General features: G+C 35.7%; 1 protein-coding gene across 1 annotated transcript; it reads right to left on the bottom strand.

The window, feature by feature from the left end:
• Window positions 1-5741: 5741 nt before the first annotated feature.
• Window positions 5742-10861, bottom strand: LOC126702812 (probably inactive leucine-rich repeat receptor-like protein kinase At5g48380). Its single transcript, XM_050401670.1, has 2 exons — window positions 9998-10861; window positions 5742-6942 (listed from the first exon to the last, which is right to left on the bottom strand). Exons 1-2 carry the CDS (start codon window positions 10859-10861, stop codon window positions 5941-5943), a joined length of 1866 nt encoding a protein of 621 aa, XP_050257627.1. The 3' UTR covers window positions 5742-5940.
• Window positions 10862-15202: the final 4341 nt, after the last annotated feature.

Below are 15202 nucleotides of genomic sequence, written 5' to 3'. Positions count from 1 at the left end.
TGGAGACAGATGCGCAAAGAGTTCTAGCTCAAGAACCGTGGTCTTTTGATAAGCACCTCATTCTTCTACAGCGATATGACCATTCGATCCCGGCCAAACAACTACGCTTTACAAAGATAACGTTTTGGGTGCAAATACATGGTCTACCCCTGAGATTGTTAGACACTGAGTCAGCCATTGAACTAGGGGAAACACTTGGAGAAGTGATAACTGACGAAGCAGAAAAGGAGATGGTGGGCGGAGATTTTGTACGTGTAAGGGTTAGAATAGATGTCTCAAAACCATTGAGCAAAGGCCGAAGAGTTGTTCTGGATGAGGGAAGCGAGACTTGGGTCTCTTTTAAATATGAGAAGCTCTCCAACTTCTGTTACTGGTGTGGCTTGGTAACGCATGATGAGAAAGAGTGTGAAAAATGGCTAGCCGGGAAAGGTTCAATTCAACAGGTCCAGCAGGAATACGGCGCATGGTTGTGGGCCACTCCGTACAATCCAAGAAGGTCCTCATACACTACGGTCTCGGGAATGGGTGATGGGCTTGGTGGAGTGACGGAGAAGACGTTTGGACAGAATAATGGAGTAGCGATGGAGATTCCGTTGGTGGCTTCTCAGGGCGGACCTTCTCCGGCAGGGGTCAGTAACGGTCATTCCAATGTGGATAGTCCGCGTGCCTCTCACATGGAAACAGAGGATATTGTGGAAGATCCTGTGCGAAATTCCAGGCCATCATTATCACCACTTATACGGGTAATTAATCCCACCCCAAATTCCGCCCCATCAAATAACCGTCCACATGATTTTGAAAATCAGATTGAAGAAATTGATTCGGCATTGAATATGTTTGACTCCCATTCAATCCCTACAACTGTCAAGCCCTCTGTTATCCCCACACACTCTCAACCCGGTGCAAAAAATTCTGAAATAAATGCAAATATTTTAGAAATGAATGCTCTTAGTAACCCCCCCCCCCCCCACGTGACCATGCATGCTACCCCACTTGAAAACACTCCCATACGCACGTGGAAAAGAATGGCCCGAAATATTATGCCACCTGAAAGCTTTTCCCAACACTCTGTTTTAAACAAAAGAAACAGAGAGATTGACGAGGAAGACCATTCTGATTTACCAAAGAAGAAAGTCTTGGTTTCAAAAGATGAGAACACAGAAACTTCAATGGCGGAGGCTGCTGTGCAGTCCCGCCAAGAACCATAAGCATCATTGTCTGGAACTGCCGCGGGCTTGGGAACCCGCGGACAGGAACAGAGCTTGAAGTAGTGATTCGAGCAAAAGACCCCTCCGTCCTGTTTATAGCCGAAACGTGGGCGAATGAAGTACGGCTGAAAGAAATCAAACAGAAAATCGAATTTGATAACTTATTTTTTGTAGAAAGAAATAACAGAGGTGGAGGTCTAGCACTCTTTTGGCGAAACTCAGTAGACTTGCATGTCGATTCTTGCTCGGCAAATCATATAGATTCCATCATCAACAAAGGGAAGGAGGAAGCATGGCGTTTCACAGGCTTTTATGGTGAACCTGTGACGCATAAACGGATTGACTCGTGGAACAAGCTTCGACAACTTCACAGAAAGTATAATATCCCTTGGCTATGCGCCGGGGATTTCAATGAGATCATGAGAAGCTCTGAAAAATTGGGAGGAAGCAGTAGGAACCAATCACAGATGCAACTATTTCGGGATGTAGCAGATGAGTGTGGCTTTATTGACCTTGGTTTTACAGGGCCCTAGTACACATGGCAAAAACATTTTTCGGCAGGTCATTCATTATGGGAAAGACTTGATCGGGCTTTGGCTACTAACGATTGGCTTTTAAGATTTGCAGGTACAAAAGTCCACCACCTCAAGTCAGATTCTTCAGACCATTGCCCACTATGGATAGATATGGTGGGCCTAGAATTTCAATGTGCAAAAAAACCATTTCGGTTTGAAGAGGCGTGGCTGTCGGACCATACATGTACAGAAGTTGTTGAAGCTAGTTGGGAAGAAAGGGGAGTGGATGATCCAGCAACAAAAGTCATTAGAAAAATTGAAAGGTGTGGCCGAGAACTAAAAAGATGGGAAAGGGACCACTTCGGCAACATTAGAAATACCTTGAAGAAAAAGAGGAAAGAGTTTACTGAAGCTGAGAAGGAGGCGATGCGCACTGGACAAAACTTCAAAATTCAGAGATAAAGCATGAGATTACAGAGTTGATGGACAAGGAAAATAGGCTATGGTTCCAAAGATCAAAGGTGCTATGGGCTACTCAGGGTGACCGAAACTCAAAGTATTTTCACAGCTGGGCTACCCAACGAAGGCGGAAAAATACCATCCAGAAGCTTCGGTCCACTAATGGGCAATGGAGCTCAAGCAATGATGAGGTAGCCGAGATACTCATTGGCTATTTCCAAGACCTATACACATCTGCAAATCAAGTTTCATGTGATGCAGCCACAGAGTCTATTGAGAAGGTGATCAATTCAAACTTGAACAATCAGTTGGCGCAAGAATTTACTGCATGGGAAGTTCAGAAAGCAATTAAAGAAATGGCACCTCTCAAAGCCCCTGGACCAGACGGAATGCCTCCTTTGTTTTACCAACACTACTGGGGTACAATTGGTAATGACGTTACTCAATTTGTGTTACATTTTCTTAATTCTGCTTGCCTTCCTGATAATCTCAACCACACTTTTATTACACTCATCCCAAAAAAAAAAACTCCCTTGAATATGCTTCTGATTTTAAACCCATCAGCCTTTGTAATGTTTTATACAAAATATTTTCAAAGGTATTGGCAAATAGAATAAAGAAAATTCTCCCAATGATCATCTCTGAGCATCAAAGTGCTTTTACAAAAAGCAGACTAATTTCTGATAATATTCTAGTTGCTTTTGAATCTCTCCATAGTATGCAGAAGCATGCGGGCAAGGAAGATTATATGGCTATCAAATTAGACATGAGCAAAGCATTTGACAAGGTGGAATGGTCGTACCTTGAATCAGTCATGAGAAGAGTGGGATTTACTGAAAGATGGATTAAACTTATGATGCTTTGTGTCAAGACGGTCTCTTATTCCATTTTGGTGAATGGAGAGCCAAAAGGGATGATAAAACCTACTCGTGGTATCCGTCAAGGAGATCCACTGTCACCATTCCTTTTTTTGCTTTGCACGGAAGGCTTAAACGGCCTCATCACTAAGGCGGAGGAGAAAGGTGATATTAAGGGTTATGCCCTATGCAGAAATAGCCCAAGACTAACCCATATCTTTTTTGTAGATGATAGTCTGTTATTTTGTAGGGCAACAATCCGGGAATGCCAACAAGTTCTGGATATACTTGAACTTTATGGAAGATGTTCGGGTCAACAAATCAATAAAGCAAAAACTACCATCTTTTTCAGCAGGTCCACATCTGAGGAAGTCAAAAATCAGATCAAATCTGCCTTGGAAGTACCAGAAATCCTACAATACGAGAAGTATTTGGGATTACCATCTTTGGTGGGAAAAAACAAAAAGGCTAGCTTCAACTACATTAAGGAGAGAGTATGGAAAAAAATTCAAGGGTGGAAAGAAAAGCTTTTGTCTCAAGCGGGTAGAGAGATCCTTATCAAGGCTGTGGTTCAAGCAATACCAACCAACACAATGAGTTGCTTCAAGCTTCCTTTAGGACTTTGTGGAGATATTAAGAGCCTCATAAGAAAATTTTGGTGGGGCCAAAAAGGTGACAGAAGAAAAGTTCATTGGGTCAAGTGGGACACCCTTTGCAAACCAAAATTGGAAGGGGGTATGGGTTTCAAAGACTTGGCAAACTTCAATGATGCCCTTTTAGCAAAACAAGCATGGCGATTACTTCACCAAAAAAACTCTCTTCTTTATAGGGTTTTTAAGGCGAGGTTTTTTCCAAATTGCTCTATCCTAGAAGCTTCCTACTCAAGTTCGGGGTCTTATGCTTGGCATAGCATACTAAAGGAAGGGATTTATTATTGAAGGGAGCAAGGTGGAGAGTGGGATGTGGAGATGCTATTAGTGTGTGGAACGATGCTTGGTTGCCTTCTAAAACCCATCCGAGAATTGAATCACAAGTGGTAAGTGGTTTTGAGGAGATGAAAGTTTCTGCACTCATAGATCCAATCACAAAGAAATGGGATCATAATATGTTGAATGGACTCTTCACCCCATTGGAAACAGAGTTGATTTTAAGTATTCCATTGTGTCAAAATACGGTGGAGGATACTGTTGTGTGGCCGTTCACTCCATCAGGAACTTATACAGTGAGATCGGGTACAAGGTTCCTCACAGCAGACCATGCACCAATCCCACAAGACGTTCCTGTACAGCCAGATAAGGAAGTGTGGAAATTAATCTAGAGTCTCAATGTGCAAAACAAAGTCCGAAACTTCCTTTGGAGGACCTGCCATAATGCTTTACCGGTGAAACAAAATCTGAAGCAAAGGCATATCATAAATGAAGATGTCTGCGAACTGTGCAAACAAGAGACCGAATCGGTTTTCCATGCACTCTGGGGTTGCGCACAACTTACACAGGTGTGGGGTTCTTTATCAACCTTTTCGTTCAGGCAGATGAATGTGTTTTCTTCCATTCAAGAAGTGCTTCTGTACACGGACAAAGAAAAGAAAAATCCAGAACTGTTGGCATCAGTAATGTGGACTATTTGGCATCGCAGAAATCAGGTCCGCACCTCTCCAAAGGATTTTCCACTAGCACAGGTCGCTCCAACAGCTACTCAAGCTTTGGAAGTCTTTCAACAAGCTAACTTAGATGCTGCCGCACTCTATAGAGACCCTCATCGTTCGCGGGATTGTTGGTCACCACCGACAGAAGGAGAGATCAAAATTAATTTTGATGGAGCCCAATTCAGAGATATGGGCAAAGCGGGATTGGGTGTTGTTATCCGAAACAGCAGAGGACAAGCTCTGGCTTCTCTCTCGGAGCAAGCAAATCTTCCATACTCTCCAGACATTACAGAAGCTTTGGCTGCTGCCAGAGCTATTTCTTTTGCACGGGGGCTCGGCTTCACTTCATTCATTTTAGAGGGAGACTCCGCAAATATTATTAAAACACTAAAGTTTGAAGAAGCATCTCTATCCTCCTTTGGACATATTCTCAGTTCAGCGAAATCTATGATGGCAGATGGAAATATTAGATTCTCTCATGTGGGTCGAATGGGTAATATGGTAGCACATAAACTAGCTCAACATGCTAGACATGTTAGGGGATTTTCGGTATGGACGGAAAATGTCCCTCCACACCTTTCTCATGTACTTGGTGCCGATCACGGCTGATTTGTTTCTTCTTCCTTAATAAAGTTTAAAGTTCTTGTTTCTCAAAAAAAAAAGCTATAGCAGGGTTATTATGCCCTCATAGACCAAGGTAACGTAATTTTTCAAATTATATGCTCAATAGTTATAGATCTAGAATGATAAATGATTAAACAGTAGCCCATGCAAACGAAGAAATACAAACTGATAGGGTAACTCTTTATTATCAGAAACGATAGCTGAGTATTGCCCATAAGCAGTTGGTCATACCCCTACAAATAGTAGCTATACTAGTAGTCCATCAACAGAGTACGAAGATGCATCTGATTTCAACAAAAAAAAAAAAAAATTCTATTTTGGAAATTTGAACAATTATTTTAAATGCATATACTAATGCTAAATTGCCAATAACCAAGACAACAGATACACATAGAAAAAGTATGATCTTTTTTTTTTTTTAAGTGATCCGTGCTCTGATGCATATATATGACTTTATTTGCCATTATATATAGATTCAATACAACTTATAGTTATTTGCTTTTTTTACAACAAAAAAAGATTACAGCAAGCATACGAGCCCAAGTTAACAACATCCGGACCGCAGCAAATTAAAATGTTACATATTTTTCTCAATACAGTAGTTACAATTTGCATATCATACTTCAGTTGGTCTACGTAATTTCTACCTCAACAATTTCATTTGAGGTACTTGGAGTAGCAATTTCAAATTGACTCAATATCTTAGTGTCATTTGTGATGCCATGTCTCTCCCCCAAAATACTAATTTTAGTGTATAATTCAAGCATTGTAGGCCTTCGACCAGGAAAAGGGTTCAGGCACATACATGCAATTCTAAGTAACTGAAAGATTTCACCATCAAACCCTCGGCCAATCAAAGATTTATCAATGACACTGTAGAGATTAGAAGAACTAGTCAAAAGATGAGTAATCCAGTCAAGCAAACTCCCATTCGAACTTTTCGAATAATTATTGATTTCAATGGGTTCCTTTCCTATAATTAGCTCAAGCAGTAAAATTCCAAAGTCATACACATCCTTTTTAACAAAACCCAACTCCCAAACTCCACTGTCTACAAAAGAGCTATTGCTTGAGTCAATGTCAATAGAATCCAAGAACAAGGCCCCATCAGAACTTGATATTTTTGCCCCTCCAAAATTTGATATCTTGGGCTCAAAATTCTTATCTAGTAAGATAGATGTAGAACTCAAGTTAAGATGGACTACACGAAAATCGCACTTATGGTGAAGCCATGCTAGGCCTCTTGCTATCCCAATTGCAATTTTAATCCTCAAATGCCACTCCAAGATCTTATCATTGCCCTCCATTACATGTAGCCAATCATAAAGGTTACCATTCAATATATATTTGTACACCAAAAGCTTTTCCTTCCTTTCTTTGCAGTACCCCAAGAGGGGAACTAGGTTATTGTGTCTCAATCTACCAAGAGCAAATAGCTCAGATACAAATTGCTTTTCAAAAGATGGAGATTCATAGAACCTCTTAACTGCAAGTGGCCAACCATTTGGAAGCACTGCCTTGTACATTATCCCAATCTTTCCCAACCCAATGAAATTATGTGTGTTGAAGTTGCCAGTTGCCTCTCTAAGTTCTGTAAAGCTCATTCTAGTAATCATTCCCTCCAATTGAGAAATCTGTGAATCAATCATCATTTTTGTATGCTGCGTTAGTGTTGAACGGAAAATAAATCAGAATTTAACACATGGTTGTTTGTTTTAAGTGGTAGAGAATTTGTTGAACGAAAGGGCTATTTGGCTATATTAGTATTACAACTTTTTACATTTGCTAAAGCACTGCTGAGTTGGAGATAGACACTAAAATCCACTATAGAATTGTCAACGTGAGACTAAATACATGGCAGTGACATAAGTGACTAAGAGAATATTTGGCTAGGTACTTGTTTTGATAGAAGTCTTGTCTTGTGGAGTCATTATGAAAACATTTGCATATTATGTGAAAGCCATAGTGCTATTTATCTAACAAATAATCAAGAACATTGATTTCTGCTTCCTCTTTGTTCATGAAATTATTCATGAGAGAGATATTTTGCTTTAGAAAATTTGGCCTATAGATAATCCAGTAGACATTATGACTAAGTTCCCTCATATTAGAGGTGTTAGGTTTATGTAGACATGATGACTAAGTTCCCTCATATTAGAGGTGTTAGATTTATGTGTATAAGCCCAAGATGTCGCCGCACACCCTTGGTGCGATGGTCACTCCATAAGTATAAGTGCTTATGAAATATGAAGGGCAAGGACCGGGGTTCAAGTCTCTAAGAGGGAGCTTTACACACATATACACTTAGATTAGGTTAGAGTAGAATTCTATAAATAAATAAAAAATAAATAAATAAATAAAAACCCCTAGCTCTCTCTTCCTATATAAAATCTACTTAGGGTTTATTGTAATTGAGTGAATTGAAATTATAGTGAAGATATGGCTGTCTAGAATTTGTACTATACTCTCATATAATAAAAATATAACACTTAATAAAAATTTCTTCTGTGGACGTAAGCCGTTAAGTTGAATTATGTAATTCTCATATTTTTTGTGTACTTTATTTTGTACTTCCTCTTCATTGTAATCTTAATTCATTCCGTCACAATGAACAGTTTATTCCCACAGTCTTTGTACAAACTCAAGTTTTTTACCAGTCTTTGCATTTGAGTTTGTGAAGAAAATGGGCAAATGCCCCTTTCAAAAAAAAAATCTAGCATTTTGCTCTCTTTCCCAAACTAATTAGGGAAATACCCCTCTTTTGAAACTCGATTTTTCAAAATGGAGTTATAAAAAAAAAAAAAAAAAAAAAAAAAAAAATCTGGAGCCCTATAGTGGCGTTTTAAAGAGCCTATAGTGACGTTTTAAGGACCTATAGTGGCGTTTTGTAATCCGATATCCATGAAGTCGAGTTACATGCAATTTTTTTTCTTTTTTTTACCTATAACTCAACTTCATGGAAATCGGATTACAAAACGCTACTATAGGTCCTTAAAACGTCACTATAGGATCCTTAAAAACGTTACTATAGGGCTTAATTCAATTTTGAGAAAATCGAGTTTCAAAAAAGGGGCATTTCCCTAATTAATTTGGGAAAGAGGGCAAAATGCTAGATTTTTTTTTAAAAGGTACAAAAGCCAATTTTTTCCTTGAGTTTGCCCTTAATATGATTTTGGATGGAGGTGATAGAGAAGTGTCATTTGTGTGACTTGACTCGAAGGTCAAGGTGGAGATTCTTTATTCTGTGGTGTGAATTGTCACATGCTTATTCTTTTTGACTTTGTCTTAAATTCTTTCTCCCAAAAAAAAAAAAAAAAAAGGACAATGTCTTAAATTGTGTTAATATTTTACGTGTGTAGCACAATATTTCATCCCACAAAGGATAGGCACCATGCCGACTTTGAAATTTTATAAATACTAGGAGCCTATTTGGTTGGAGATTTTTAGTACTGTTGTTCAATTTTTAGTGTTGTGGAAATTCGTGTTTGAGTGTTATAGAAATACGTGGCGAAGTGTTATTATTGTTTAAATACTGAAAACTGTTGTTTAAACACTAGTACCAAACAGCTCCTATGTTTCTTTATATTTTGATTTATGATGTGCCCTAATTAGACTAGAGCAAACCAAAATTACTTTATTTTTTTATTTTTTATGTCACAGGTTGAAACTCTATGAAAAGAACATTAAGGTTTTAGGAAAGTACATCTATATTACCCTTGTAATCTCCATATTTTTAGTGAAATTTTATCTGTCTCCCCCTAGCTTATATGTAAGCCTAATATCAGAACACATAAATTAATTAGTATTTTCTTCTATGGTTGTGCCTAATGTTCTTTCAAATTTCTTCATTTATATTATTTGTTTGTAAAATATTTTTAAATCTCATTATATATTTCTCAATTAATCTTATGTGAATTTCATGCAACAATATAATTTGCCTATAAAATACCTAAAATCTAAATAAATAAAAAAAATCAAACACATAGCTTTTTGAGCCTTATACTGATATTTTTTTTACTACCAATAAACAGCTTTTTAAATAAAAGCTATTGTAGACATATTGTGGATGTAGCATTACTCTAAAATTAATTTTGCCTCTCAAACATAATCCTTAATCCCTTTCTCTAAAAATTATAAAAAAAATAAAAATAAAAATAAAAAAAGCTTAAATTACACCAATAAATATTAGCCCAAATAATAACAAACATAAACCATACAAAAACAGGACAAGACCAAGTATTTAAAAAAATCTAATATTAAAAAAAAAAAGATAAAAATCGCCAATCATTTAAATTTTTAGCTCGTTCAACTTATTTAATAAAAATAATCTTTAATTTCATTTTTTTTCTTTAGAAAATGGTACCAAGAAAAATATTATAGTTGTGAATTTTTCTTAATGATGACGATAATTATATTCTTATTGGCTTTATAATGCAACAATTTTACTTCCATTAACGACTCAATTTCAAATTTTAACAAATATTTAATTTATTACTTTATTAAATCTTATATAATTTAAATTTATTAACGACCATCTTAAAAAAGATTCCTATAGCCGCTACCGAACTAAGAAATAAGAATAATGAAGATGTAAGGAAAGTTTTTTGATAAAGGAGACCAAGAAATGATTCTTCGATATTAAATAAATATATAAAAAATAATAATAATAAAATAGGCCTGAGAGATTACCTTTACGTTCTTGCTTCTTTCGGTTGTTGCGGAGCCTTGGCTTCCATCAATTGCTTCTTTCATTCTTTTGTTGTTCTTGGTTGTCGCATTCAGTAAAGGCACCCAGGGAGTATAAAGAAATATAACCACCACTACCGACACCGTAGAGAAAACCCAGCCTACCAAAAATCCTTGTTTGAAGAGAACATGAAACTTCGCAGGAGCAGCCATGCATGGGTCCAATGGAGCCCCACAAAGTCCCGGATTGTTTGCATAGCTTTCTGCAGGAAAGGTAAGGTTGTAAAACATAGGCACCGGCCCTGACAACCGATTGTTAGCAACACTGAAGTTTTTTATCCTATATAGCAGGACAAGTTCTGGAGGAATAAGTCCTGTTAGCTGGTTGTTGTCAAGTCGAAGGACATGCAAATAAGTGCAATTCACTATGCTCTTCGGGATTTCACCCGAAAAATTGTTGAAGGAGAGATCGAGGACTGTCAGAAACATGAGCCAGAATCTCTCAGATGGTATGGTGCCTGTAAGGTCGTTCCCTGAGAGGTCTAGAATGCCCAAATTTGAGCAGTTACGGATTCCCCGAGGGAACTGGCCCTTGAGCCTCATGTTACTGAGTTCGATAGAATAAACCCTGTTTTCTACATCATTCCAGCAACCGACCCCAGCAAATTTACAGATGAAACCAATCATGGTGTTGCCGAAGTTCCATGAATGTTTGAATTTGTTGTAAGGGTCTTCTAGTGACTCTTTAATGGACCTCAAGCAGCTGATCTCACCACTCTCGAAACCATTGCCTATTACAAGAATGTTCAGAAATGACAAAGCAAATATGTGAAGTAGAACTATGACGAGACTAGTATTATGAGCCATTTGCTTGCGAGTGTTTATAAAGAAAGCTCAGATGTAGAAAAGCCATATATACCCAGTGAAAAAGCGAAAAATGGAAACACAATTATTTTCAGGAAATTTCAAATTGGAAAATTGATCATTTCGATATTAGCTTCAAAGAACATGTAAGACAAATCTGTAATGAAGACATGGCCTACATTTGAACCAAGTCTATACCATCAAGAATAGAAGTAAAATCGTTTATTTATTTATTTTTTATTACCGTGTACTAATAAAGTGATTGATGAGTCTAATTTTCCAAAGTCATGCGCTTTGAAGAACTCTGGCCAGAGCATGAAAAACGAAGTCAATAAACAAAGGTGTCAAATCAAACATTAATTAATGTATACAAATGAAACTTCTATGAGCTTGTCCAATAATTTCATGAGCGCACCGAGGACAGAGAAAGGGCTCATGTAACTTCGGTGGAGGAAGTCTCCAGCAATTTTTTCTTTTGTTCTTTTCGTTTCTCTTCATCTTTTTACAAAGTCTGGTTCTGTTTTTCAACGGTCTTAACATCCTTTTGGTTATGTATTTCAGGTTTGGCTTACCTTTAGTATTTTTTTTTTTAAATAGAATTTTTTTTTATTTTAATGAAAAACTATCACATCATTTACTAACTAAATAAAAGGTAGGGATTAAAATCCACTACCACTTGTTATTGTGTATTTAAAACAAAAAGAGACTTTCAATTAAAAAAGTATTAGAGGTAAACTAAACCCGTGCATTTCAAATAGGATGCCAATTTTGACTAATTCAACGTATGATTATATTATCTTCATATATTTTCTATGCTTGCAAAATTTCAAGGTGATGGAAAAATAATAGCTATGTAATCAATCAATTGTTTAAATTCAAGTTTTTGTAGATTAAAATAATGCATAAAAAATGTGTTTATAGATGAAATGGTAAATAACATCCGATCAGTATGAAAATTAGCATGCATGTTAAGAACATATAAAACATGTAATTTAGAGTTACATTAGAAGTAACTTAAACTCAACTATATATATATATATGAGATGGGTTCAAGTTACACTTAGTGTAAGTGTAACTCTAAAGAGTTACACCTTTTGTAAACCATTAGATTTAAGTAAATCCAGCGGTAAAAAAAGACCCTCATTAATACTAATATACTAATTGATCTCATTTATTATCCCTTATTTAATACATTCCATACTTATTTCTAAACCCAAAAAAATTTATATGCTTGACTCCCTCTCTTTTCCTTTGCACGTCTCTCTTTATATCTCCTCCATGGCTATTCCACCACCACAGCTAGGTCACTGGCAGCCAAAAAAAAAAAAGCCAAGCCGCTAGACTTTGTTGAATAACACGACTATTGCTTTTAGTTGTTCTCAATCTCCACGTTTCTCTCTCTAGAACACTCTCTCTTTCTCCTCCACTGCTCTTCCACCTCCATGAATAGGTTGCCAGTAGCCAAAAAAAAAATACACAACTATCGGACACTGACATTAAATATTTTGGAAGAAATTAGTTTAAAATTCTAGTTTGAGCAATTATGTTTCCACCATTTTGTATTTGTAATATTTGTGAAATTTTTATAAAGACTGCACTTTTCGTTGTTGCAATTCAGTTGCAACTTTATAACCATCATAACAAATGTTATTGCTTACAAGACAATAGTGCAATTCTAGCGAAATCATTACAACAATGCAATCCTATTGATTAAGGTAACATACTAATTATCGAAGAATTATTATCTTCCTTTCCTCGAAAATATTTAAAATAAACTGAATTTTTTTTTTTTCAACATGTGCATTTCATTGAAAGCCATCCTTAGAGGCATTAACATGTTTTGGGCAGAATTGTTAACAGGCTTCCTCCAAAATGTTTTCATTATTAGTATATCCTAGATTACTAATTTTTATGAAAACAATTCATCTATTACATCTTCAAAACTTAAAAAAATAATATAAAATCTTCAACTATATGCTCTAAAATCAACTTGATAAAACATGGAGATAGAGAACAACTAAAAGCAATAGTTGTGTTATTCAACAAAGTCCGATGGTTGTGGCTTTTTCTTTTTTTTGCTGCCAGCAACTTGGCCATGGAGATGGAAGAGCCGGGGAGGAGATAGAGAGAGAAAAGTGCAAAGAGAAAGAGAGAAGACGTGTAGTGGAGAGAGGAGTCAAACTTCTAAATTTTTTTGGGTTTAGAAATAAGTATGGAATGTATTAAATAAGTGATAATAAATAAGATCAATTAGAATGTTAGCATTAATGAGAGTTGTTTTTTACCGTTGGATCTACTTAAATTCAATGATTTAAAAAAAGTATAACTTTAATAGAGTTACACCAAGTATAACTTGAAACCATCTATATATATATATATATATATATATAAAGCCAAAGTTGAGCAAATTCAATTATTTTCAAAATTAGATTCTAATAGTTGTTTAATTTTGCACCATGTGTCATATACTTGTATCTAAGTTATTTTAAAATTTTTTAGTTCTAGGTGAGTTAATGTTGTGCAAAAAAAAAGTGTCTAATATAAATAAACCATCAAAAACCCAATAAAAATAAAAAATAAAAAATAAAAAATAAAAAATAAAAAAAAAAAGAGAAAAGTTTGTGTATATAAAAAAAAAAAAAAAAAAAAAAAAAAAAAAAAAAATAAAGTAAAACTCATGCATATATTTCTGGCTTAAAAACTAAAAAGGGTGTAACTCTTACAGTAAGTATAATTTAAACATATATATATATATATATATATATGTAATTATCATTGTTTTTAATTGTACCATGCATATGCATGGGTTATACGCTAGTTAATATAACATATAGAGAATTAGAGACATACTTAACCTAAAAGGCATAAGCCTAATATGTATGAGCTTAATTATTTTAATTATATTAAACACTATTTTTTTTCATCATTATTCAATGCGGGATTTCATTTCACACGTGCACACCCTACAATTTCCTCTTCACATATGAGTCTTTGCAACTCTATGTGATCGTTTTTGTAGGGTTTATGGGCCTTGCCTTGTGCAATATACCATCCTTACTCCATTTGCAAAAGGGACCTCAATAACCTTAACCTTATCATCTTTGTTGTACATCACCATGATCTCTAATACCATTTGTTGGGGAGATAAACACCATTAGGATATTGCTTGAGTAGTTGATATAATGTTAGGCTCTAAGACTTTAGGAACTAATGTATTAGAACTTCAATTTGTATTATGTTGGCAAATCATGATCAAAACATATAGTCTAGGTTTAGGCTTGCTCAAAGTATATTTATTTGTAAAATTGAAATCGAGTGATTGTAGAATTTATTGGACTAAATCCACAAGGCTCGATCGATCGAAAATTAGACTCGAATGATCGAACCACATGCAAATTTATTTTTCTGCAGAATTCCAATTCAGCCTAAACTCTACTAAACGTATTGGGTTTCAAGTAAAATGCTCCTAATTTATAAAAAAACCCTAAGGACCTTTTTATAAGGTTTTTAGAGAGAGAAGAGTGTGCCTCTTTTGTAGATCTAGGGTTTTGTACCCAAAAACTCTCTAAGGTTGTTTATGCTGCGTGTATGAATCTTTTGTGAAATCTAGAGGTGTTTGCCTTCATACATACTTAGGGTTTCCAATCTCAAGATTAATGTTGAGAGTTTGGTGATCGTTTCAGTTACTACATAAAGAGCTTAAAGAAAACACAAGTGGGAGTACTTATGGATGCTATGAATCCAAGAAAGAAGTAGTCCGTGGACTCGGAGCTATCACGTGGTCGTGGTAGTAAGTTTCCTACTCCATATAGCAATATGATGTTAGTGGTCTAAGTCGCTATTTTGTAAACTTCAATTCTTTTATAGTGGATCTGTTTTACCTTGAAGATAACTAGATTAAATCCTCCTCAGGTTTTTAACCGGTTTGGTTTTCCTGGATTATCATATCGTTGTGTTATTTATTTTCCGCACTATTTCAATGATATGATTTACTTGTGTTAACCTAGATTTGAATAATTTACCTAAGTTAATCACTTGGCTAAATAACTAGATTAATCTGTTTGTGTTTAAGGGGTCTAAAAACATACATATAACATATAGAGACACACTTAACCCAAAGGACCTAATAAGCCTAATGGGTATGAGATCAACTATAATATATTAACAACTCAATCTTCTTATCATTACACCCAAAAATAATTTATGCTCATTGTGTGTGTACGTATAATAAGGTGTGTAGACTAATTTTTACTGAAAATTTTATAGTTAGTGTAGTTAGGTTCACTGGGCTTTTGCCCTATTTATGTTTACTTGTACTGCCCATAGTTGTAAAGACACTCTTAT

Source organism: Quercus robur, chromosome 10 (assembly GCF_932294415.1).
Source record: "Quercus robur chromosome 10, dhQueRobu3.1, whole genome shotgun sequence".
Taxonomy (NCBI): domain Eukaryota; kingdom Viridiplantae; phylum Streptophyta; class Magnoliopsida; order Fagales; family Fagaceae; genus Quercus; species Quercus robur.
The sequence above is the reverse complement of the archived record's forward strand: the minus strand, read 5'-3'. Positions and strand labels throughout refer to the sequence as shown.